Source organism: Heloderma suspectum, chromosome 5 (genome assembly GCF_057233095.1).
Source record: "Heloderma suspectum isolate Gila_16-S chromosome 5, 16-S_ref, whole genome shotgun sequence".
NCBI lineage: Eukaryota > Metazoa > Chordata > Lepidosauria > Squamata > Helodermatidae > Heloderma > Heloderma suspectum.
Genome location: NC_139462.1, coordinates 141,371,573 through 141,399,441, shown reverse-complemented (window position 1 = coordinate 141,399,441; position 27,869 = coordinate 141,371,573). Strand labels below are relative to the sequence as shown.

At 42.0% G+C, this 27,869-nt stretch overlaps 1 protein-coding gene across 1 annotated transcript in view; it reads right to left on the bottom strand.

The window, feature by feature from the left end:
- The window catches only part of GRB10 (growth factor receptor bound protein 10), a 147,090-nt gene that overhangs the window by 10,498 nt on the left and 108,723 nt on the right, over window positions 1-27,869 (bottom strand). Inside the window, exons 6-14 of the mRNA XM_084857685.1 lie at window positions 25,234-25,390; window positions 16,406-16,521; window positions 11,944-12,018; window positions 9,725-9,862; window positions 8,326-8,436; window positions 5,632-5,730; window positions 4,728-4,805; window positions 1,900-2,016; window positions 625-691 (exon numbers count right to left, since the gene is read on the bottom strand). Coding sequence (XP_084713811.1) covers window positions 625-691; window positions 1,900-2,016; window positions 4,728-4,805; window positions 5,632-5,730; window positions 8,326-8,436; window positions 9,725-9,862; window positions 11,944-12,018; window positions 16,406-16,521; window positions 25,234-25,390 — 958 coding nt within the window. The remainder of the gene's footprint in view (window positions 1-624; window positions 692-1,899; window positions 2,017-4,727; window positions 4,806-5,631; window positions 5,731-8,325; window positions 8,437-9,724; window positions 9,863-11,943; window positions 12,019-16,405; window positions 16,522-25,233; window positions 25,391-27,869) is intronic.

The window sequence follows — 27,869 nt, the reverse complement described above, 5'->3', positions numbered from 1 at the left end:
GTTCTGGATTAAACCTCAATATGGAAGTAAATGGTTAGCAGACTTTTTCACTTAAATTGTATTATAGCTAGTTGCTAAAAATACAATAAAATATGCTTAGTACCTTCTGGATGCAACAACTAGCAAAAAAATGCACATTTGCTTTGCAAAAAAGAACTTGATCAAGGAGGAAAGCCCTAAAAATGGGAGAGGCTGTTGCCTGTTAACTCTGGATCCATGGGTGGATCTTAGTCATGACTAATTTACGTCCCATTCATTTCAACAGATCTACACTAAAATAAGTCTAGATCCAACTCCATGTATTCAAAGATTGAGCCCTGGGATTGATAACAGTTTCTGGGGCTAAATTTTAAAGAACCTGAGGCTCAAATTAAACCCCATGGTCCTGTTTAAAAGGAGAAACAACATACTTGAACCTTCCGACTCAAAAGCAGCAAGCATGGATTGAGTCACATTCTAAAATTTGGTTAAATTTTAACCAACAGGGGCATCATCCATGAGTTCAATGGAATAGAGTTAAATGGGGTCACGAAGAGTTGGACATGACTGAACGACTGAACAACAACAACTGAAATTAATGGGGTATCTAGCTCTATGTATGTATCTGTTTCAATTTTTTCTTACCTGTGGTCAGTATGGAAGGATGAAGTGGACTTTGGCTACCCAGGACGTTCATTCTTGTGCTGCGTTTCTGCAGAACAAAGCACTCAGCATAAAAGTCAAGTCAAACTGTTACTATTACCAGATATATGTAGTAAAAAAATGCTACACCTACAAAGTCCAGCCCATTCCAGTTTCTTGATGGCATTACAAAAAATGTTTTGCAGTCCAGTGAGGATGTGTGAGCTATGGCCCATTCCTTTTATCTTAAAAAATGCCTGGTGATAAATTCTTGTCTCAGCTTTTAATTCCAAGTCAGCCATGAAGCTTACTGAATGACTTTACACCAGTCACTATCTGTTATCCTCACAACCACCCTGTGTAAGACTAAGCAGGGGGAAGAGAACCACCATATACACTACTCTCAGCTCTCTGGAGAAAAGGCAGGATAAAACAACCAATTCTTGAAAGGTACATGACATTTACATTTAAAATAGCCATTGCTGATATCCTCCTGCCATACTGAAAAAGCCGTGGACAGTCAAGGCAAGTTCCTCCAATCCTTGTATCCCAATAATACTATTATAAAACATTGTTTTTCTGTTCAAATAACAGGATGCGGGGGGAGGGGGGGGAATTCTACCTTTTCTCCACATGAGACGAGAATCAAATTAAACCTGTTTTAAACATATGAGAGGCTGTTGGATAGCCCATCAATAAACTAAAGAACAAGACGTTAGTCCTATGCCAATCAAGGCCATGGAATATCCTCTTTAGACCTGGGTTCAAATTCCTGCTTAGCCACAAAGTTTAATTGGTGATCTCAGGCCACAGACTGTGTCTCAGTCTAATCTACCTCAAGGATTGGTGGGAAGAAGAGAAGAACCATCTATACAACCCTGTGAAATCTATGGAGGAAGGGCAGGATAAAAATATTTAATAAATATTGATATATTGTTCCTTGATGCAATTAATGAATAAAGGGGAATACATTTGGAGATGTATTCCCCTTTATGCATCTGCCCTCCTTAAACAGCACTCTGCATACCCCCATACCCAGCAATACTGACATGAGAAGTAGCCATTTCTCCACCCACCCACCCACCCACCCACCCAATCATATTCCTTGAAGCATTACCAGCACCAGCAGCCATGCCACTACTGGCAATGTTATCACCTGCTCTTCCCTCAGTCCGTCGTTCAGGTTTTGCAGTCAGGCACTATACTACGACAGCCACAAGCTTTTTCACCTGTCACCACAGGAACCTGTTTGACAAGTAAAGACAGGGGCTCCCTTACCCTCCAAGCATGCCCTTCTTCCAAGGCTGCACTCTGTGCTTCAGCTGGATTTTCAATAACTCTTCCTATTTGGCCAGAAAAATCCATTGCTACTAAGGAATTTTCAGACACACTTCTCTGAAATGATGTTTTTAAAAAGAAAACTATTGGTTATTATTTACTATTTATTATTGTAATTATCATAATCTTTATTAGCATTTGAGTGCTCCTCCCAACTTGTCTGAGATAATCAAATTTCCAAACTATTCTTAGCTTTGTGTAGGCAGATATGTAGCTATGCAGGGCCCATGGAATAAAAATTGTAAATACGGGTATAGTAATGGTGTTTTACTGCACCAAGCTTTGGTGGGCGTACGAGTAAATAAGCTTTCAAATTACCCAGAGCTCTTCTCTATAGAGCAGCCTTTTGACTTTAAAATGTATAGGGCATGATCTAGAGAACAGTGCAACTAGTTCTGTATATTCAAGGAGGTTTTGGACTTACATTTCCTCAAAAGAAGCAGCCCATTCCCCAACAAATGGCAAATTATTTTTGAAACTAAGGGCCTTTCAAAACCAGCTTGTGTTATGCCATTGGGGAGTCTGCTGTTCAAAGCAAGTCAAAGATCATACTGAGCATGGCCAAGCCCTTGGGCTTGCCTAAAGTAGCCATAGTTTTTGCCTTTCTACATACTTAGTAGATTATAGCATAATAAAAATGAACTCTGAATAGAGTCACAATTGAAACCATAAAACAAACAGATATCAGATAAGCTGGCAGAAACACTGAAAGTAAGTAAGAAACCCACACCAACACTAAATCATTGGAAAGCCTGGAGGAACAAGACAATAGGACTTTAACATGCCTTCTAAAAGACAAAGAATGGAATACTACTGCATTTCTTTAGGGGGAGAGTTCTAAAGGCAAGGACACTCTGGGGAAAGATGGGCCCTGCTCCAAGCTGCAACAGGGCGAACTACTGTGGAAATGGAATACACAGCACAGCCTCTCTGGAGCTCAACGAGTGGATGCTGGAGATGGAAATAGCTATGAGTACTCACTGTCCAATTTTTATTTTTTAAATAGGGTTGGGTCCAGGAGACACCTTCTGTGAGAGGAAGCGCTCTGCTTGTAGAAGGTCCCTACACCAGATTTTTTTGGGATTCCCCCTTCCCCCTACATACCACAGCTCACCCCATTCAGCAGGGTCTCCCAGCTCTCTGTGTAGCATTTGCAGGGGGCTGGAGGGGCTTCTGTGGAAAGGTGGGGGCAAGGAAGTCCACTTCCATCAGGCCAGTTGGTCCAGCATAAATCTGGATCCAACTCACTGTCCATGAAATAATACCATTGTATCTCATTCTATTTTGATTTGCGAGTCATTGCCTCCACAATATCCTTTTCCACTGATGCGATTAATTCCTGATGAAGACTAGTAAGGAACATGACTGCATTACCATTCTGCAAGGGCCCAGGAAATTCCTGCTTCAAAATGAATTTAAAGTTGATTTAAAGCTTTTTAGATACTTGAAAATATAAACATAAAGGAAATGCAACATGCTTATCACTCAGAAACACATTATGTAAGACTTTCCTTTTATAGACCTAGTTAAACTTCATGTACCAAACCTGTACACCAGCCTTCCCCAAAATGGTGTCCTCCAGATGTTTTGGACATCACAACTCCCATCAGCCCCAGGCCGCATAGCCATTGCTCAAGAATGCTGGGAGTTGTGATCCAAAACATCTGGAGGGCATCAGGTTGGAGAAGGCTGCTGCACACCATCATGCATGATATAAAGCACAAGACTCAATTTTGCCAAGTGCATGAAGTGGGCAACTGAGACTTGCGCATCTGAGAAAGTCTGCAAGGTCATTTAAGTTCAGGTTTAAGTGGGGGGATGGGGAAAGACTGGACCTGATGTCCTACAATTTCACAGTAATTATCTACCATGCCCTCCACATCTTGAACAAATGTAGCTCCAGAATTATTTACAGAACAATCCCATGGGTGTCTAGGGAGTGCTCTGAAAATCCTATGCTTTTCATAGCACAGCAGGAGGAGTGATGGAGGCAATCTTTGTCTCTCTCTCTCCTCCTTTCTGCTGATATTCCAATAGACACACTTTTGGGCAGGGGCAGGAGCTGGAAGGCTTTAGGATCCTGAAGACCTTCAGTGCCACTCTTAAGGGCTGGGTGTGCCTGATCTCGTCTGATCTCAGAAGCTAAGCAGGGTCAGCCCTGGTTAGTACTTGGATGGGAGACCACCTGGGAATCAGGCTTCCTGCAGTCAGCTGCAACCCTATGATTCTATGACTATGACTTTTATGACTATGACCTCCCTGCCCCCTTCCGAGAGCTCCAACCTCAGGTGAGAAAGCTGCAGCGGTACTTTCTGCAGTGGCTGTGAAGGGTGCGGGAGAGATCCCCATGAGGATTTCCTCTCCTGAGGTTGTAACAGTGTCTACAGCCTCTGAGAAGGAACTCCACAATACCCTATAGTACCCGAGATGCTCTCCCAGCAACCATAGGATTGCTCTCTTAATCACAAAGAAGTGCTAGCTCTGCAGGGATTCAGAGATACAGTTCTTCTAACACTTCCCAAAGAGCTTTCATAGCCACCAGGTGGTGGGAATCAAGTTGATTTAAGTCTTAGTGCTGTGGAAACCATGGTGTCAGCCACAGTCCATTTGCTCACTGAGCCGCTTTCAGGCAATCTTATTCCTCATGATCCATCATTTGGTGACTCCAAGGTCACTGTTTACCATGAAGATACTTCTTGTCTAAACTCTTGAAAAAACTGACTGTAGTATAAATGAAAAGATGCCTGTATTTAAAATTATAAACTTACCACAGGAGTGGTGAAATGTGGAAGCAGACCTTTCCTCTGTTGTGGAATTCTGTAGTTCTGGTACAGCAACATCCCATACTGAAGATTGGAGAGAGAAAGAGATATGCAGTGGCTTATTTTATTAAAATTGCAAAAGTGCGGAGTTGTGTGTCAGTCTAACTTTCCCCTACTATTTCTATGCTGCTGAATAATGCTGTCTTTAAAGTGCCGTATGAAGTTCTTTTCAATGACAAACCCTTCGGCCAGAGCAACATGAGAAAGCAGGGTTGCACCATAACTTCCTTCTCAATCTTATGTGTACATGGTATTCTATCTTCACACACAGTTGTCTTTTCCCACAAAGTCTGTTTACATGTCTGCACATTTAGAATGACAGGTGACCATTGAGAAATAATAGCTGGAGCTGCACTGGCTGGTCAGCAGAGTTTTTGTTGTTTATTAGGCTGTCAAAGTGCATATTGAACTTGGCACAAGAAGGCTGGGCTACCACTTCCATTGGTGAAATGTCTCAGGTGAGTAATTACATGAGAATTTTTGGGAGAGGGATTGTCCTGGGGTAGAAGCAAAACCAAGATTCCTCGTATCCATCTGAACAAGGCCCAGTTCACGCTTTCAGCAGCCACCCCCACCCCACGCACCTTGATAGCAGAGCTGCCATTTTGTGAAAAATGGTACTTAGAGGTAGGGAAAATACATGCCACACACATGATCACAATGGGCCCTTTGGGGGATACTGTGATGGTGTAAATCAGAGTGACTGCGCACACAGCGTTCATACAGCGGCACAGCTTCTCACAAACACCTTATCGGTGCGAATGGCATCCAGATGCAAAAATGGCAATGGCCCTGACACGGAGGCCACCACAACTGTGAACTTGCCCCAATACTGAAGGGAAACCAGTACCTTGAAGAGCCTAAAGGCAGTCATCCAACATGTCCTGCTCTGCTCATCCTCAGCACACAGCAATCTTAATTCTTTAGTTTCATTTCTCACTCTGTTGGGCTACAAAACAAGGACAAAACATAATTACCTTCTCATCGCAAAGACATGAGATATACAGTATAGGTATAATGTATGGCATCCTAATGCTTAGCTTTTATATAGCACTTTAGAACAGCCTTCCCTCCAGATGTGTTGGATGACAACTCCAGTTGTAGTCCAACACATGAGTTGTAGTCCAACACATCTGGAGGGCACCAAGGTGGGAAGGCTTCTTTAAAGTGATCTTGGAAATGCTTACAGCCACCTAGTATGGTAGGCAGACAAGTATTATTATTACCATCCCCTAATTACAGAGGTAAGCATGGAGCTGAGAGAATGGCGGCCATGCTAAGGTCACCTAGTGAGTTGAGGGTTCAGATGAGCTCTGAAATGAGGATTTCCCTGCTCACACCATTAAGCCACATCAGTTCTTCGTGGTTATTGGGTGAACCTAACACCAAATCTGAGTGCTTCCAATTCTATGAAAACCTATTTTTCTATGAAAACCTTGAAGCTCTTCAAAATGCAACCCTGAGAAACATAGAACATTGCTCACAATATACAGTCAGGGTCAGAAATACTGGAACAAGGATAACTGTTTTGGCAGTTGGCCTCTGTACACCACCACATTGAAGTTGAAAGGAAAAACACCCAGATGGGAGTGAAGTCAGAACTTTCAGCTGTAATTCAAGGGGTTTGACAAAAGTGGGGCACTAACCATCCAGGAAGTATGGCCAGTGGCATACACACACACCCATTGTTGGTGGCTCATAAGTAATGGAACAAACCAACATCATTTCAAACTTAGGGATCGCCTTTAATACCTGGATGAAAATCCTTGGCAGTCAATGACTGCCTGAAGTCTGGAACCCATGGACATGACCAAATGCTGAGTTTCCTCCCTCGAGATGCTTTGCCAGGCCTTTACTGCAGCTGCCTTCAGATGCTGCTTGTTTGTGGGTCTTTCTGCCTTCGGTCTTGTCTTCAGTAAGTGAAAAGCATGCTCTATTGGGTTGAGATCAGGTGACTGACTTGGCCACTGAAGAGCATCCCACTTCTTTGCCTGGAGAAACTCTTGGCTAGCTGTATGTTTTGGCTCATTATCCATCTGTAATATGAAGCGGCGGCCTATCAGTTTGGCAGCATTCGGCTGAATGTGAGCAGAAAGTATAGCCCTATATACTTCAGAATTCATCCTGTTGCTTTTATCAGCAGTCAGGTCATCAATAAACACCAGTGACCCAGTTCCATTGGCAGCCATACATGCCTATGCCATAACACTGCCTTCACCATGTTTGACAGATGATGTGGTATGCTTTGGATCATGAGCTATTCCTTTCCTTCTCCATACTTTTCTCTTCCCATCATTCTGGTACAAGTTAATCTTGGTTTCATCAGTCCAAAGAATCTTATTCCAGAACTGGGCAGGCTTTTTTAGGTGTTTGCTAGCAAAGGCTAATCTGGCCTTTCTGTTCTTGAGTGTTCCCAGTGGTTTGCACCTTGTTGTGAAGCCTCTGTATTTACATTCATAAAGCCGTCTCTTGACTGTAGATGTTGACAATGACATGCCTACCTCCTCAAGAGCATTCTTGACCTGGCTAGATGTTGTGAAAGGGTTCCTCTTCACCATGAGCAGAATTCTGCGGTCATCCACTTTAGTTGTCTTCTGTGGTCTTCCAAGCCTTTTGCTGTTGCTGAGCTTGCCAGTTAATTCCTTCTTTTCCAGGATGTTGTGGCCAACAGTTGTGTTGGCCACTCCCATATTTTTGCTATCTCTCTGATGGGTTTGTTTCCTCAGCCTAATGATGGCCTCCTTCACTCGCACGGACAGCTCTTTGGACCTCATGTTGGGAGTTCCAATGAACAGCTACCAAATGCAAATGTAACACTCAGAACCACCTCCAAGCCTTTTATCTGCTTGATTAGTCATGGGGTACCCAGGAAGCAGGCCACACCTGGCCGTGCAGCCGCTTGTCAGCCATTCGTTCCATCACTTATGAGCCACCAACGATGGGGGTGTATGTATGCCACTGGCTGTCCTTCATGAATGGTTAGTGCCCCACTTTTGTCAAGCCCCTTGAATTACAGCTGAAAGTCCTGACTTTGCTCCCATCTGGGTGTGTTTCCTTTCAACTTCAATGTGGTGGTGTACAGAGGCCAACTGCCAAAACAGTTATCCTTGTTCCGATATTTCTGGCCCTGACTGTACGAAACTGTATTGGAGAGCCTAGATTGGGGAGGGCAGGGGGAGAGCATGCTTCTAAATTTACTACCCTATCCCCCTTATAGAGCAGGCACATTTCTCCAGTTCATCATACTGTATTGTAATGGGAGAAATAGCCATAGCACAAATACATAGGGTTAACACTAGCCACTCAAATCTGATAAGGCATCCAGGCTCTGTGTTTGAATGCATTTAACTGGGATACATTATCTTGGGTTGCCTTGCCCAGTCAGGCCTGACAAAGGGAAACTCCAGAACATAACAGAAACCATTATTTTATTTACGAAGTTACATGACAAACCATAAGGATTTTTAACATCACTAATTACAAAGTTTCTGCGCTTCGAACAGAACTATCTACTTCTGAAGAAAAAAATAACGTAAACAATTACCTTTATACAAAATCCATAATCTGTAGGAGCATTGTACATTTTTTTGCCTGCTATCAATGAGAAGATATTGCTATCTTCAAGGTCAGCTAACAACTGCAGGTGCCTTGGTTCCTGTGGAAATGTTTGTAATGATTAAAGCTACAGCATTAAGCTGCTTCAACTCATCCATTCTCTCAAAGTAAAAATGCAGCCACAAGAGGGCAGTAAAACCACACTAAAGGATTTCTCAATTCCAGCCACTTCCATTACAAGACACAACTGTGCAAGACCATAAACTATTTAATTCAGGGGTGGGAAACTTGAGGCCCTCCAGATGTTTTGGCCTACAACTCCCATCAGCCCTAGCCAGCATAGCCAACAGTGGAAGATAATGGAAGTTGCAGTCCAACAACACCTGGAGGACCACACATTCCCTACCCATCAATTGTTGGATGCAAACTATCCAACATGGGCCATAATAATAAAAACCTCAAGACTTCAACAGATTGATCTAAATATCTGTACTGTGTCCTTGTCCAGCAGATAATAAGGTACAGAATCAGGTGCTTTATATACTCTACCTGAATGCAGCTAGAGAGCTTCAGCTATTGGGCTGTATAAAACTGTAATCTATAAATAAATAAATACTCAACCCCCACTCCCAAACCTGATTTACTTTAGGGTGCAATTTAAGTACCATGTTCCCTCATATGAACTACACACATCTTAGAGCAGCATTCCCCAACTTGGTGCCCTCCAGATGTTTTGGACTACAACTCCTAAGATTTCTGACTAATGGCCATGTCAGTTAGGCTGATGGAAATTGTAGTCCAAAACACCTGGAGGGCACCAGGTTGGGGAAGGCTGTCTTAGAACATCTGATGAAGGCCTCAACCTTCAGAAGTTCAAGGTGATGACACCAAGGAAGAGGGCAATCTCTTCCTCCAGCTTTTAGAAAAAGCTATTTCAAAGGGCTGTCACATGGATTGGCTTTATTATTTTTATTTTATTTCAAACTGACCATTTGTATACACTGAACTGTTGCAGCTAGTTATTCTTTTTGGGTGTTTTTATTGTTTAAATATAATAACCTGCTTATTGTTCAAATAAACCTGGTTTTGTTTGCTTTTGAGTTATATCTTAAGTTGTTCTGAGTTGCCTTAGGGGGCCCATTTAGTGCCAGAAAGGCAAATAAAGGTACCATATTCTTTTTAAAAAATTATGAGCAATGAATAAGGATGTTTATATTTACATTTGTTTGTTTTTAGTTTGCATTGAGGTTATCAAGAAGCTTAATGTTCAATTAAATAGCTTGTGCAGAAGAACTTCTTGGATTGTGCCCAAACACATCACAGAAACTAGAAGCAATGGCTGAAAAGTCTAAAGGCCATCTTTGTTAAACTAACCTAAGTGTAATTACCTTCGAAGACCCTTTTGTAGAGCAATAAAGTCCGGATCTCCTCAGACAAGCATACAGCTTCTTCCATGACTTTCTCCCCAGTTCTTTCACATGTAAGAACCCTTGAATTTCTGGACAGCTATTCGAGTTTAAAAAATTCTGTTGAAGATTAAATGAAAATGTGGAATTCTATCATTGCCAAGAGCAAATAAGAAAAGAACCAGTAGGTACAAGTTTGGTTTATTACAGTCTTCTACAACCTGGTGCCCTCCAGATGTGTTGGACTGCAACTCCCAGCATTCCCATCATAGCTGATAATGGGAGTTGTAGTCCAACACTTCTGGAGAGCACCAGGTTGTGGAAGCCTGGCTTATCGCATCAGGTAGCATTTTGTCTGGTTGGAATCCAAGTCTTATTTGAAAAATGCCACCTTAAATTGATAGCCAAGTTCTTCAGTGGAGAAGTGGTGTTTTCTAATCTAACTCCTTCACTAGGAATGTATCATGGTAATGATAAAAAGTCCACTGCGCAGGAGTGGAATCACAACATGGAGGGAATTGCATGGACAGTGGGCAAGGTAGAGGTCATTTCACCATTACACAAAGGCAGACAAGGGCATGCCCCTCAGGATAGACTCCACAGAGTGCTGCAGCAAGCTATGGTTCCCCAATTAGTGTGCCTGTATGATACCCATGTTTGTCACATTTACACTTAACGCTTGTAGGTGTACTCTCACCACAGAACAATCCAATGGACATTATGTTAAGAAGGGATGCACTATACTGTACACCGTGTCAGTGGAGGCTGGTGGCTTCAGTGTTTGTGGGGCAGTGAATCCGCTCCAGCTTTCAGTTAGAACCAGTCAAAACTCTAAAGGAGCTATCCAGGCACTCTGCACAATAAATAGATGAGCAAACTTTTAAAAAAATATATCCTGAATGGTTAACTCAAAAAGGGTCAATGGACAAAAGGAGTCTCCTTCTGATTACTTCTTGAAGAGTACGTTGTGACTAACTGATGGTATCACTGGGGGGAAGAGGATGCTCAGCTGTGTTACTGGAAATCATATTCCCTGATAATTTTCAGAGAGCAACTTCAGTTACTACTTTTAGGAGAAAAGCTGTTGAATAATTAGAGTGCTAGTTAACAGTTCTGTAACTGCAAGTCTCAGAATTTGACCCTAATTCTTAGCTTCCTTCTCAAGATTTCCAAGGGAAGGAGTAAAATCTCGGTGTTAGGGGCCAGTGTAAAGTGGCAAGCTATTTACAACAAGGCCTGCCTTTGCTGTCCATTTTTCCAGCATTTATTTCCAGCCTCAGTATCTCTTTCTGCAGGAGAGAAGAGGTGAGAGGCAAAAAACAATATTGATATAATTAATATAGTTTGGAAACACATGGGAAATAGGAGCAATGTTCCCACAATACATAGCATAAGCTTGCGATCTCTTTTAAAAAGCCAAAAACATAACGCCAGGTGCCACCCTCTTTTCCCAAGGAAAATTCCACCCTTGAGCTCCTAGCCTGAGCCTCAGGAGATCTGGCAACCCTGCTTAGTCCTAGTTGAGCAATTAGGGCTTGTACTGGCTTTTGCAAGTTCACCAGTCTTCAGCAGAACTAATGAGCCTATTTGCACCAACAAGCCATGGTGGGCTGCAGTGCGTGCTGACGGCCATCTTGAATATTCAAGGCATGACTGCGGCCTGTTGTGTCAGCCGGACCTGGTGAGGGTGGGTTGTGTGAGGGTTTTACAACCCTCGCATAACCCTAAAATAGGCCATGGGTTCCGCAGGGGTTGTTTAACCCTTGCACAACCCTAAAATAGGTAATGGGTTCTTGTTTAACCTTTGCACAACCCACCCCCACCGGGTTCAGACAACACAACAAACTGTGGCTACAGCTTGAATTTTAAGGATGGTGCCTGCTATTACAAGCCAGGCCAATCATGTGAACCTGATCAATGGTTTTATCATATCCAGCTTCTACTGCCCCTTCTTTAAAAGGGAAGTAACATGCAGCCAGAAATGGTAACATTTGCAAGGACCCAGAATATTTTAAACAGATATGCTGAGGTTTATTTAAATGCCAGCACAGTACTAGTTTATATTTAACATTGTGTTATTTCACTAATTGGCTAGTCTTAAAAGTATGCACCTAGTTCTACCCAATATGTTCGATCACATATTAGTTCCTTGGCTCAACAGAGAAGACAACTACAAGACAACTACAATATCTTTAGCATACCTGTAAGAGCTGTGACTGTGGAATACAGCCATTTGACTGCTGACACCAAGCAACCATTTGCTCTGGGAAAAAGTTCTAGGAGTGGGTAGGGAAGAGAGAGACAGACAGATGAGAAGACAGCTTAGCATTAGGATTCATCTAACTTCTATGTATACAGCCTGGATATACAAATCAGGGCCAAATTCCATTTTGGGGACACTCTCAAGGGCCCTATACTAATGGGGTGAGGCCACAATACCAGCATATTTTCGCTTCAAGCTCTTACTATCAGACACTAAGCCTTAGGAGAGGCATTTCAACCTTTTCAAATGGGGAAAACTGCACAATAGCTAAGAAACCAGAAAACCATTGGTGGCTGGGGAAAAGGGCCAGGGGAAGGAGACTTGGACATCTAGCGAACCCCAGAGGGCTGGAATGAAATCCGGGGGAGGGGGATTTGGGCCCTGGTCCTGAGTTTCTGCACCCATGCTTTAAATGTTCCAACAGCACTGTGGAAATCAATTTTCCATGGGTTCATGTCATAATGCTGATGTAATATTTAAAAGGTCTGCAACGGGGTGGGGAGACAATTGTGCAGAACTTTACCGCAAAACTGTCACCCAGCTCGGATTGTGTCCGAAGGATCTGTGGTTGTGAGCCTTTAAATATTACAGCATCATCATGGGATGAACCTACAGCAAAAGTGGCTCCTAGAACATTGCTGTAACCTTTACAGGGTATCCGATTCAGAGCGCCATCAGCTCCCAGAACAATTATAAAAATATTAGTTTTATATATGTAATTCCCCACCACCGCCAGATTAGAACTCTCATGGTTTCAGTTTAGCTTCTCACTGCACCATTCTGGCTTGCGATGCCCCTGACTAAATACTGAAATGTGTGAAAAACATATAGAATTGACAGCCGGTTCTTTTGCTTTTCACACACAGGCTTACAAGAAACAGCCAACAATCTAAAGCATGATGCTGTTCATCTGCAAAAAATTAATTAACACAAACATTATAGTTTACTACATAAACAATAGGTTAAGGGAGACTGCTTGCCTGAAGGGGAATGTACAGTAAACTTTCGGGTTCAACTACGTCTATCAGTATTTAATATGCCGATGGAACTATAGGAAATATCATGGCAGGAATTAATGTGACCTGAAGCTCCTGAGGAGCTCAGCTCTGGAACACCTCAAGTCACACTTTATTTATGATTTTATTTATATCCCACCTTTCTGCCAAAAAAAATGGCACTCAAAGGCACAATCAACCAAGAATACCCTTGAGTACGTGCAAAGTGCCTCTGCTTTATCTTAATTAGCCCTCACATATCTGGGATTAGGAGAAAGTGCTTCCAGGTCAGAGAACACAATTTATAGGAAGGTGTAAATCCTGGCACCTCTTATTTTAAGAAATTAAGCACCAATGCCCAATACTTTAGACTAGGGATGTCAGAGGAATCTACCTGGGGTGTGGAGCTCAATGAAATTCCCTTGGTTCTGCCCCCTGGACTTTAGTTCCTTTTCTGCGAACTGGCTTGACTTGACTGCATCGGGTCAGGCGAGTTTGCAGATTTTCTGTTTTATTTGCAGAAACAGATATTTGTGCAAATTGTGGCTGCAATTTACGTAATATGCACAAATTTCAGCCGCAATTTTCACAAATCTCTATTTCCGCAAATTAAAAAAATGAGGAAAAGATTCCTGGAGTTCAGGAAAAACCTGTGTCCTGAGCTGCAAATGTGAGCTGAGTCAGGCACGCCAGGGAACTCCATCAACCTAAAAATGAAACAGATTTCTCAGTGATGGACATCCCTACTTTAGACCTCAATGTTCTGCATTGCCTTTGCTGGCACAGCAGCTCCCAGGACTGGGTCAAGAGCCCCAGTGCCAGCAAGTTGACACAAATGTTTGCTTCTTGCCCATGAATGTGACTTACTTACAGTGCACACAAGGGCCTTTGTGCGGGCCTCCTGATGATCCCAACAAACACCCTAAGGGGCATCTTAAGTAATTATCTGCATAGGCTTGCATCTACATTTTTTAAGCTGCCCTGGGTTAGTCGATTTTAAATACTGTACAACAGGATGGTTTCTTAGGGCTCAGTCCTGGGCCCAGTGCTCTTCAACATTTTTATTAATGACTTGGAAGAGGAGGTGCAGGGAATGCTGATCAAATTTGCAGATGACATAAAATTGGGCAGGATAGCTAATACTTTGGAAGACAGACAAAGTGATCTGGACAGACTGGAGCGCTGGGCAGAAAACAACAGAATGACATTTAATAGGGATAAATGCCAAGTTCCGCACCTAGGAAAAAGAAACCAAATGCACAGTTACAAGATGAGGGATACATGGCTCAACCACACTACAAGCGAGAAGGATCTTGGAATTGTTGTCAATCACAAGCTGAATATGAGCCAACAATGTGATGTGTCTGCAAAAAAGGCAAATGCTCTTTTGGGCTGCATTAATAGAACCATAGCTTCCAAATCCCGGGAAGTACTAGTTCCCCTCTACTCAGCACTGGTTAGGCCTCATCTGGAGTACTGTGTCCAGTTCTGGGCACCACACTTTAAGAAGGATGCAGACAAACTGGAGAGGGTTCAGAGGAGGGCAACAAAGATGATCAGGGGACTGGAAACAAAGCCCTATGAAGGGAGACTGAAAGAACTGTGCATGTTTAGCCTTGAGAAGAGAAGACTGAGGGGAGATATGATAGCACTCTTCAAGTACTTGAAAGGTTGTCACAGAGAAGAAGGCCAGGATCTCTTCTTGATCATCCCAGAGTGCAGGACACGGAATAATGGGCTCAAGTTACAGGAAGCCAGATTCCGGCTGAACATCAGGAAAAACTTCCTGACTGTAAGAGTAATACGACAATGGAACCAATTACCTGGGGAGGTGGTGGGCTCTCCCACACTGGAGGCCTTCAAGACAAGGCTGGACAGCCATTTGTCAGAGATGCTCTGACTTGGATTCCTGCATTGAGCAGGGGGTTGGACTCGATGGCCTTGTAGGCCCCTTCCAACCCTACTATTTTAGGATTCTAGGATTCTTTCCCCTACCCCACCACATTGCCAACCACAGAATATTAATTTAATAGCTAAAGCACTCATAGCAGCAGGTAGAGTGAACCTGTATGAATGGACTGACAGTGATACAGATGCAGTTAATTTGCCTTAAAACCAGGGTGGGCAACCTGTCATCTCTCCAGGTATTTTACCTCCAACTCCTATGATCCCTCACCATTGTCTATGCTGGTTAGGGCTGATAGGAGCTGTAGACCAAAACATTTGGAGGACCACCAATTTTCCACCCCTGCTTTAAAAGCCATTATATATAGTACATCTCAAATAATTATTGGGTTCTCAAATTACAGAAGGTGAACTTTTTCTTTCAACAGGGATTAACTCAGGTTAAACAAAAGGTGATTCTACTAGGTTTTAAGATAGACAGAGCAATCACCATTCACTGCCATATGATCAAGACAACCATGCAACTTGCTTTAGGCACATGGTGAAAATAAAGAAGCTGCCATATGCAGGGTTAGCCCATCATTCCATTTGGTAGCCTAGTACTGTGTGTGCTGACTGTCAGCTCTGCAGACTTTTCCCAACCCTTTTCTGAGAGGCTTTTAACTGGAGAAGCCAAGGATCAAACCTGAGGCCTCCTTCATGCAAGGCATGCACTCTACAACTGAACTATGGCCCCTCTCCAAAGTGATGGTGGGGTACCTTTTCATAACACTGCTTCCCACATGATTCTCAGCACAAGCTGGTGGCAAAGGGTTTTCTTGTAAAAACAGGGAGCAGTAGCTGTGGACATGTATCTCTTGAAAACTAGTCACATAGAGACAGTATTACTTGTTACTACAAGGTTTTCTGCTGGGAGTTATTTGACTTGTACATTGCAAGATTGACCTGGTTCACACATAATGCTAACTCGGGGATTGTTGTGATATGGGAACCCTACCATGCTAACAAACCATGGTTTATTAACCATGAATAATGCAGAAAGAGGACCTAAGTTTTGTTGTGGGTTGTGAACTCTGGGTTGTTTAAACCATGGGTTGTTGTTACGTGTGAACTCAGAACCCACCCATGGGGTGCTTTCCTAGGCTACAGAGGTCCTGGATGAGAGTGAGAAAAACCCTAGCCACTGTACATGCCAGTACTACAGTGGCATTTGGAATACAGGAATGGAACAGGGGAAGGAGGAGAGAAACAAACAACCCAGGGATTGAGAAAACAAACCACAGATTGTTCGGTTGTCTGCCAGACAAACCCTGGGTAGGGCAACAAACCACAGGTTAAATAAACCATGGGGTCTATTTGAGAACCAGGTCATTTTTTCATATTAGTATTATGATACAAACAGGAGTCTTTAAAACCAGCTCTATTTTTCATACTATATAAGCCAAATACAGAGAATAGAATTTTTCAGGGCCACAGACTATGACAAAATAGGATACTCACCACGGGATTCTTAAAGAATTCGTATTTTGCATAATTCTTCCTGAACAAAAATTTACTTTCACTCCCCATTGTAGATTCAACTTGAACAACAAGTTCATGATCTTCCAAGCACCTCTCTATAGGCAAAAGATAAAATATAAGTGCACAATGTACACAGAGAAAAGATCCATGTTCCAGACCAGTGTTTTCTTTCTAGAAGGCATTCCAGGACACAGCAGAACCCCTGAACAGAGGACCGTGGCACATGTTTCAGACTTCGTATTCTGTTCATGTAACGAAGGGTGCTGCCTAAACTTTTGGGAGTTTCACCAAAGCCTCATATGAACTGTGTGCCCTAGAATGCACCCAACACTCCCACATGGCAGGGTGCTGCAGAAGATTGGTAATGATAAACATGGGGTAAAATCCAACATATGTTCTACTTAGTGTAGACCCACTGAAATGAATCAGACTTTGTTTAGTCATGACTAACTTAAGTCCGATTCATTTCAATGGGTTTACCCTACATGGAACTTACGGTGGATTTTACCCATGGGTTCTTTCAGGAAAGCTTGACCATTCCTTATCTTCTCATTGAGGAGTTGCTGTTGCGCTTCCAAGAACTCAAAGGTTCCTCAGAACAGAGTTTGAAAACCACTGTTCTAAAGCAGATTACTTCACAATTCTTTTCATTTCCCTTTTACATTTCTTTCTGAATTCCACAATAATTCAATATGAAGAGAGCATAGACCATAAAATGTTATGTAGGAATTTTCTTCAAATGGGCACACCTCTAGGAAATGTAACCATCTACTTATGTTGGCGTGTTTCCTCTGAAGTTGGGGAAACCATAAGCATTTGGTGGTGAAAGAAAAGATGCCACAAAATAGCTATACAATTACCATACAATATTGAAAGGTACATCATCATTTAATGCCTCTGCCTTGTGTAGACATACAAAATCCTTAGGTATGATTCAGCTAAATGTATTTGGATCCAGATTTACTCAGAGAGGACCCCATTAAAATCAATGGGATTTGAGCCAGTTATGACTAATAAGTCCCAATGATTTCAATGGGTCTACTCTAAGTCTGAATCCAACCCGTTAAAACCAAAAAATAATTTCAGTCAAAGCCAACAGTCGTCCTGTAAAAAAACAACACCATAGAACTCAGGAGAAGGTCAAGGGAAAAAACAAATCTTGTTTCAAAAGAGTTGAATTAAATGAGTTGACCACAATGGGGAAGTTAAGCACATGCTTAATTCTCTTGCAGTCAAATTGATGAGATTAGGAGTGTTTAACTTCCTATGCATGAAATTCTGGATAATGATAGAAATAAAACTTATTAAGTACTTCAATAATTATATTTTAGTATAAAAAGCAAGCTAAGTCTAAACAATTTCTGATTTATTTATGCTATACATTAACCTTTCCTGAATCTTTCACTTGTATACCAATTTTTAATCCAATGTTCACACAATGCAAATTAAAAAAAAGTCATGGGACTAGTGAGCCGCTTCTCTTCCCCACTGCCCTTCCTCTTTAGATCACTTCTAAAGGCCCTGCATTGTATTCTTTCATGTTGGGAAGTTTCATACTGCTTTGGTATTCTTTCATCTGAAGGGAGGCATATTGTACTTCACAGATTTCGAGTTGACCTGTCTCCTAGTCCTGGCCTTCTTATAGAGCTTTGGCGGTAGGAACAGCCTGGATTTTGAAGAGTTAAGTCTGTTCAGTGGTTTCTAATTTTTTTAAAGCATTTTGCTTTTTTTAATGTTTTAGGATTTTAATTATTGCATGTTGCCTTGAGTGTAAGGGGAAGCAGGATATAAATATTGGAAGAAATAGTGAAGACAAGTGACAAAGGAAAATTAAGCATCTCTGCTACCAATTTTTAAAAGCTATAGCCTAACCCACAAATTAGTTAAACTAGAACACTTGACTTAAAGCCACTGGTCTCAGCAATCCATGCAGTAGCAGAGACTCTGGACGTCTTTGGGTGCAAACCACAGAAAGCTCATCTTACATTCACCACACTGGAATCAATGAGGTTTATGGAAGACCGCAAATAGCAGCTTACATCTTTAGTGGAAGTGCTAAGGCCACAATTAAGGGTCAGTTTATATAATTAGTAGAAAGTACAGCTTTCCCCTGGACCAGACTGCAGATAAGAGGCTGCATGTTTGAATGCTGCACCACAAAAGCATACCCTGCATGGAGAAAAATAGCATGTCAGAGTTCTTCTTCCTGACACATGTCCCCTGACACACATATGGTTTTCTCCACAGGGACAGAAATTCTGATCGACCCAGGTTCTCGTCCCCATGGAAATGTGCATAGAAAAACCTATGTGTATAGAAGAGTGAGCCAATCATGCCTTGGCTAGGGTGTGTGTGGCTGATGCATGTGTCATCATCAATGGTATGTGGCTAGCCCCTGCAATCTCACTTGCCCCTTCACAATTTCAGTATGCATGAGTTCCAAATACCTGAACGCATGAGTACCTAATACCTGAACAGATACTGGAAACAGTATCATAAAAATTAGAAGGAACAGTAGTAAGAATGATTGCTATCATACTGCCTGCCTGCCCCCACCCCACACACATGCATGCACACACACACTTACTCCACTGTGTGATATGCCAAGGTCTATTAGATATTTCTAGGAAAGTACTCTTAAGGCAGCATCTGAAAACAGTTTCCTCTACCTAACAATATGGTTAAATTAATGGTGTTTCCTATTTTTTCTAATTGTAGAGGATATAACCAAGTTTGGTATTCAGTTTGTCAGTACAGAGTTAACAGGATTACCACATTTAAGAGACCTGGAGCTGTTCGTGGGATTGTGCACTTCCTCTTGCACCCTTGACTTAACCACAGTCAAAAATTACATCCTATGGCTAAGTAGGTTCTCAATTACACAGGAACCGGAACAAGTTTGCAACTCATGGTTAAACAAGAATCAGGAGCAGTGGTAGATTCGTACCAGGTAGGGAGCATCTGATACTACAGCCTGCTCCTGATCTCTTAGGGCACCATCTTAGGCATATTTTGACAGAAAAGTCCTACAACTCCCAGCCTTCCCCAGCCAGCACCTCCATCTTGTCTGGATTAGGCTTCAGCATGTTTGTCCTTAACCAGTGATGTGGGCGTTCTGGAAAATTCTGAACTGGAAAATTTTCCAGTGCAAATTAGCCTAATTTGCATAGGTTCATTTACATGGAAAATTTTCAGTTTGTATTAGAAAATTTTCAGTTTGCATCAGAAAATCTCTAGAGAGTAATTTAATTTAGCATGTTCACTAAATACAAGTAAAACATACAGCAACGCTTTAAAAATATCACTTGTTAATTTTTTGTCTCAATACACCACAGGTATTTGACCTTAAATATTTGAGGGGGGAAATTAAGGGACATTTACAATGCTTTAAATATTATGTAGATGTTTTTGTTGGAATACTTATAAAAATTTAAAGACTATAGCGTGTACCTCCCTTACTTTGTTTAAATGTAAGAAAGGAACAAAGATACTGAAAACGGTTGACGCTAATTCATCCACCGCCAACCTCGTGCCCTCCAGATAATTTGGATTACAACTCCCAACATCCTTCAGTCAGCATGGCTGGCTAGGGATGCTGGGAGTTGTAGTCCAGCACATCTAGAGGGTGCCAGGTTGGGGAAGGCTACGCTAATTTAATTTTAGCAACCCACAGAACTGTGCATGGCAACCTCTCATTTGCTGACAAATGCTCATCTCTTTCAAGAGAGTTCAGCTCTCCTCCACTAAGGTTGTTAGGGCACCTTCAGTTTCACCGCCACTACCTATTATTTCCATTTCATGCTGAGACATATAGGTATTTCAGTGACATATATGTCTTCTCTCACATATTTGCAAGGGATAATCACTTGAAAAACATTAATTACAACTTTGAAACTGCCAGGTTTGCCTAATGTTATATTTGCAATTGGAATCCATTCATTATTACTAATGGACTCATGAAATGGAAAATTTTCTGCAGAAAAATAAAGCACTAGAAAATTTTCTGCCCCACATCACTCCCCTTAACCACCCCCAAACTACCTCAAGATACCGGTTCAATAGTTCTACAATAGTTCAATAGTTCTACAATTGTACTAGAATGAGTAGATGAAAACAAGAAGTAGAGATATGTGTGGTAGGGATGCTGGAGAAATTTGAGACGGGCTAAAATGAGCTCAGATTTCTAAGAATCCAATCTGTGGAATCTGCTGCCGAGTGACCCCCTCAGGCCACATGGAGTCCGTGGACTTTCAAATGGGTTTTTTTTTTTTTCACTTTCTCAAAATTTATGCATATTTATTCGTAGGAAAATACACGCGTCTCTGCTGAGGAAAAGTTGAATGGAATGGGGGACAATTACACTAAATGTTACATACCAAGGTAAAATATGTAAATTGTTACAAAACCTCTTATGTAATTATTTGCATATTTTTCCACATGACAAAAAAATGTGCATCCATCTGTGAGCGGATGATGGCACAAAAGGCACCTGACAATCTGCGAAACACAGACGGAGCGGATTTTACAGTCTGTACATCCCTAGTGTGTGGGTCATCTGCATACTAGTGCACTGCAGCCCAATCCTCCAGATGTCCTCACAGCAGCTTTCACTCAGATGTTAAATAACACGTAGGACAGAGCCCTGAGGGATCCCATAAATCAACGGTCATGGGCTAAAACAAAAGTTCCCCAGCACTGTCGCTTGGGAACCAACTCTTCTGGAAGGACTGGAGCCACCATAATACCATGGCTCCTAAGACAAACCTGGCAGGAGATCCAGAAGGTTACCATGGTTGATGGCACTGAAAGCCACGGAGAGGTCCAGGAGAACCAAAAGGTTTGCACTCTCCCATTCTCTGGTGTAAGTCAGGGAAATCAAGACTGTTTCTGCCTCAAACCCAGGCCTGAAACTAGATTGGAATGAATCCAAATAATATCCTCCAAACCCACCTGGACTTAAGAAGCCCACACATAATCCAATACCTTACCCAAGGATGGAAAGTTAGAAACTAGATGGTAATTATCCATCAGATATTCAGGTCCAAACTTGCTTTTTTTCAATTAAGGGCTCAGCACCATCTTCTTTAGGGCAGTAGGGACCACACATTTCCTCACATTCACCACCTCTGAGATCAGTATCTCCAGCCCAGCTCTGGCCTATTTTAATAGCCAGGAAGGGTAAGGATCTAGAGTATGTGTGGTGGACTTCAATCATCCAGTCAATCTGTCCACATAGTCAGGTGGCACAAGCTGAAAACTATCCATAACAATATGATTAAATGGTGCCCTGGCCACATCCATCTCTGACTGTCAGAAAGAAGTGAAAGCTTAATATTTTGATAAGCTTCAAATATATAGAGGAAATCAATAAATATTATAATATTGGCCATTTTATTTTCAATCCCATTCCTAATAACCCCTAGCAGTATGCAATTGCAGCCCTAAATACTCTGGGAGAATATACACAAAACAGAGACATCATGACACAAAAATTATCCACCAATGCTGTATATTCCATTTTTACCTATGACAGCAGGTGTAGCATAGTGGCTAAGAGATGAAGGAAGCAATCCTATGGCCCCTAGACAGCATCTGAGGGGGCATAGGATACTTCAGATTTCCAGGTCTGAGGTCAAAGACAGCCAGTGTGGAAAGAAGCGGGGGGGGGGGATTCAGTGGGCAGGGAGGGGAGGAGACTATAGAGGCCAGGATACGAGCTATCCTGAGGGCTCTCCAGCCTTCTTCCCTCCCTCTCCAAAGTAACATCACTAGACAGGCAAAAAAGCCCATCTAGCAAAAATGCAGGGCACAAGGACAGGGAGGTGAAAATCACCTCCACCGCTCCTCCCACCCTGCACAGGATGAGCATAACCCTCCAACTTCAAAGGCTTACAATCATGGTAATAAGACTGCATCCTTAAACTATGAACCAGAAAGTCCCCAATTCAAATCTTGTCTCTGATGATCTCAATGAGTGGAAGCTGTTACATCTCAGCCAGAGCTCTCCCATCTGTATTATGGGAATAATAATACTGACTTGCCTTATCTTACTGATTTATCATGTAAGGATTACCGAGATAAATGTTTTATGTAAAGTGCTTCAAACACTCTAAAGTACTACATAAATGTAAAGTGTTAATAAGCTTTTGGTGAACTATCTATTCAAATAACTATGGTTTAGCATTACATGAATGAGCTTCAGGCTCATCTGCTGACCCTCCCCTCTCCTCCTTTGCCATGACCATGAAGAAGAAATCGGAAGCTTTCACTTCCATTTTTAAACTAACCACAGTTTCAAATGGAAAGAAACCAACTTCAAACCATCATTTATGAAGTTGGCTTGTTTCAATAAGCCATAGTTAAGAGAACCCACAGTTTAGACTTCAGACAAAAAACTAAACTGTGGTTAACTGAAAATAGAAACAAAAGCTTTCGATCTCCTTGGTGCACAAGCCCAGAGACTCATGTACATAATGCTAAACTATGGTTTAGCATTATGTATATGAGTCTCTGGGCTTGTGCACCAAGGACATTGAAAGCTAAACCATAGTTTAGCATTATATCCAAACCAGGCCATTCACTTTGAAAGCAGTGAGAAGCACCACAAAGGTTTGGTACATACAACTATGGAACTTATAGGTGGCAATCATTCTTTTACCATCGAAAGGCTTCAGTAGGACTAAAGCTCTCATTTACATACTGCACAAGTCCAGGATCTATATTGCTTTTTTGTCATCAGAATAGAATGGATTTCAACTAAAATTCAGGACACAACAGAAATAAAATATTAACTGATAAGTATATTGCTCCTTTCCCATCATTGTTAATTACGAAGTTACTTGTGTGTAAACAGAAGCTTTCGATTTCCTAATCAGCCTCCTGCCCAATTCATTCAGAGATGTCACACAGCAGAGTTTGACAGCACAATTAGTCACCATGGAAGCTATTGTGATGTCACAGACACTGAATTGTGGCATCACTGAATGAATCTGGCAGAAGAAGGATGTTGGACACAAAGGAGAAAAGCCTCTGTTTACACAATACCTTAGTAATCTCGGATGGGAAAGGGCCTATAAAAAGAGGACCCAGATTTTTAAAATGAGCATCAGTTAAGAAAAGGAATATTGTTCAAAACGTGAGTGTCTGTTGCACTGTTTTCTTCCATATGTATTAGCGAGTTAACAAGTGTCTTTCTAACATTTATTACTTTGTACTGATCCTGTAGTTGATTTTTTTCAGAAGACAAATCAATCAGAAGGATTTTCTACTTGTATGGATTTGCAAAACACAAGTACCTAGCTTCACCTATGCCCAACATCTTTTGTTAATGGTGTTCACTTAAGACATCACAGATATGGAGAACTGCCTCTCTTCTGTAAAACATCTCTATTAAATGGTCCCCATTTCTAAAATGTATCTTTATAAGGTACTGACACAAAGATCTAATGAATTCATCTAACAGCCTGCCTACTTTTCCCCTTGCCTATCATAGCTTTTATTTCATCTAAATTAAATTGTCTGTTAATATTTAATAATGCCTTATTACATGAACACCTTATTCTATAACCTGTAACCTTTTTGGAGTAAGAGGCTAAAGTTGTATAGTGCAACAGACCACTAATAAATCTGGAAGAAACAATGTGAGAGAGAGACATACCAATATCCAAGATCTTTTCAGGTATGAGCGAGCCATTAAATCAATTCCCCATAGCTCTCCCTTGCCAACTATAACCATGGCATCTTAATTTCAACCAGGTGCTAGAGCTGCTACCTGGAAAAGAGAGGTACCAAGGTATGTGTAAGAACATCCCATGATGCAGCTTGAAGCGGTGTTGCCACCTCTATCAGGCTGGTCTTAAATAGGCCAGAATGATGCAATATGCTCATGACACAAGCCTCTCAGCTGATGATTAGCTGAATTGACAAGGAAATCCAGCTCTCTCCTGGGAGTTCAAACATATTTGCATAAACTATTTGCTATAGTCACAGAGACACCACAAAAAGTCATCAGTGCAAACAGAATTATATGTGCTACAGTGTATGTCCAAAATTTGAGAAGTGTCTCTAAACATATCAGAAACACACTGATGAATATTGTCACTTAATGTGATTGGCAGCATTCACTTGTGAATATTCAACAGTGGGTGGGATGTATATGACATTCACAAAATTTATTCAGAACTGACATGTGGCTATTTTGAACATCTGCAGCGTCAGCTCCAGATTTTGAGAAGCAAGACACCTTCAATAGGCCCCCCTCACTCAGTTTACTCCATCATCACCATTGTCACTAGCTGCTGCTGCTCCTCCTCTTCCTCACCATTTCATCATTTCTACCACCTGTTTGCTGGCCAACAGGGAGTCCGTGAGTAAGAAGGCAATGGCAGCTACGACTACTGCTTCTCAACGGCATTGCTTGCTCACTCACACCCCTCTGTGCCAGAGTGAGAAGTGGGTGAACAAGCAGGTTGCAATGGTGAACAGGAGGAGCAGGTCATGGGGGCTCTTGTCAGAGAGCCCTCAGTGAAGTATGGGCCCTCAGCAGGTTCCTGACCATGCCAACCCTCGTCACCAGCTCTGATCCTCTGTTATATATTAAGATCAACACACTCTCTCTTTTAAATAACTCAAATGTCTAGTATCCCAATTGTTGCATAAAGTAATTTAGGTGATCCCCCAGCCCTTCTTACAGATTTAAATACTTTGAATGAATTTCTAACAGATCATCCAGAAGAACAGGAACCATTTATTACTATGTATTCTACATTCACATTTAAGGCAGTCTTCCTTTCCAGATTCCTCCCTACCTAACCCTAGGAGAGGATGATGCTCCACTAGGGTCCAGCTGTTGTCATCCACGCAATGACTTTTGTAAACGAGCAGCTGGCACAGGTCCCGGGCCGTCATGTCCGCTAGTATCTCGACCACTTTGCAAGTCCCATCTTCACTAAAGACTTTTACATCCTGAAACATAAAAAAATGATATGCATTATAAACAGCAGCCTTGTATTCCAAAAATTAGAGAAGAAATAAGAAACTAGACAGTTACTACAAAAGGATCAATGCTGTCTGTACTCAGCACTACAGTGCTAAAATCCTGCACCCAGGCACAATCAAAATCCTGCACCCCAAAAAGCTGAATTTCTTGACCCATACAAATTAGGTAAATTAAGCAAGTCTGAAAAATTAATCTGGTTTTGAAGTCATGAGGAGAAGCAAGGAGTTATTTTTGTTGTTGTTTATTTGGTCAGTCGCTTCCGACTCTTCGTGACTTCATGGACCAGCCCACAGCAGAGCTTCCTGTCAGCCGTCGCCACCCCCAGCTCCCCCAAGGTCGAGCCCGTCACCTCCAGAATATCATCCATCCATCTTGCCCTTGGTCGGCCCCTCTTCCTTTTGCCTTCCACTTTCCCTAGCATCAGCATCTTCTCCAGGGTATCCTGTCTTCTCAAGATGTGGCCAAAGTACTTCAGTTTTGCCTTGAATATCCTTCCCTCAAGTGAGCAGTCTGGCTTGATTTCCTGGAGTATGGACTGGTTTGATCTTCTTGTAGTCCAAGGCACTCTCAGAATTTTCCTCCAGCACCACAGTTCAAAAGCATCTATCTTCCTTCGCTCAGCCTTCCTTATGGTCCAGCTCTCGCAGCCATAGGTTACTACGGGGAATACCATTGCTTTAACTATGCGGACCTTGGTTGTCAGTGTGATGTCTCTGCTCTTCACTATTTTATCAAGATTTGTCATTGATGTCCTCCAAAGAAGTAAACGTCTTCTGATTTCCTGGCTGCAGTCAGCGTCTGCAGTAATCTTTGCGCCTAGAAAGACAAAGTCTGTCACTGCCTCCACGTTTTCTCCCTCTATTTGCCAGTTATCAATCAAGCTGGTTGCCATAAGCTTGTTTTTTTTGAGGTTTAACTGCAACCCAGCTTTTGAACTTTCTTCTTTCACCTTCGTCATAAGGTTCCTCAGCTCCTCCTCGCTTTCAGCCATCAAAGTGGTATCATCTGCATATCGGAGATTGTTAATGTTTCTCCCAGCGATTTTAATTCCAGCCTTGGCTTCATCAAGCCCAGCACGTCGCATGATGTGTTCTGCGTACAGGTTGAATAGGTAGGGTGAGAGTATACAACCCTGCCGTACTCCTTTCCCAATCTTAAACCAGGACATGAAAACCCCATGCCCAGCCACTGAGACCTTATTCAAGGGTACACACATGGGGCTTCTGAGATTTCAACTAGCATTAGCCACACTCTTTCAAGTGCTTCTTTGTATCCACATAAGGGCTAGAAACTTGATTTTTTAAAAAGAAAACTGATATTGTCAGGAAGCCAAGTCCTGTGCCTAAAAACAAATATTCTGTACTTCTGTACTCGCAAAGAATCATGCCCTACACACGATTCCTCTTGGAATGCCAGACTTCTGGCCCACATCTTATTTTGCAAGATTGAACCTCCTCTCTATCCCCTCCAAGGCTGGACAGAGTTTCAACAGCCATATAACAATGCATGAAGCAGGAAAAAATTCCTTGTAGCAGGAGTAGTTTAAAAAGGAACCCTGTACCCAACGCTATGGCATCAGAAGCATTTTATTTGGGGGAGGGGAGAACTAATCTCACAGCCTCCAGTTTGGAGCCTTGTGCCCTTCATTGTTCACAGCAAAACCCAGCTAAAAGTCTATCCATTGGGAATATGGCTACCTTATTTGTGACTAACTTCTGAGAGTTCTATTTGCCGTATAAAGTGAAAAAAGATCAGTAGCAAGCATTATTCACACTTGCTCTAGTCTGCTGCCGCCCCTCCAATACCCAGTATTGTCTTGCAACTGAATATGTATACTCTTTACACTCTAAGTATTAATGAGAGGAGATTACAATCAGCAAGCTCTCCTCAATTAGACTGATGCTTCCCTATTACAGCCTTATGCTGCTTAAACAGTATTAATACTGCAAAAACTGTTCCCCATAGGATTGAAGGTACAGCATCAAGATTTAACCCTGTGTTAACCTCTTATTAAAGAGGCATATTCTAGTTCCCAAGAAAACAAGATAATTATTTTTAAAAAGAAAAAGAAAAGGACTGAGGTAATGTATTGGGGGAAGGGAGGGAGGGAGGGAAAGAAAGACAGAGAGAAAGGAATTTTACCTCAACAGCATGTAAAAGGCAGCAGTCAGAAGAACAAGATGGCATTTTACAACAGAGATACTCTTTCTTGAAAGAGTTTGTTCTCTGCCTCTTTCCTTACAACTCCGAGCTGCAACATCCAGGTTGCTTTGCAATTTCAATGGATTACTGTACCTGAGCCAGCCACAGAGCTCGGGTTGTATGCGCACTGTTTTCTGGGGCAGTCAGACAACTCTGCCAGAGCCTCACTCAAAGGGTTACACACAATCTTTTAGGTAGTGAATCAAACCACACTGTATAGACCAATCCTAGCCCTCCCTGTGA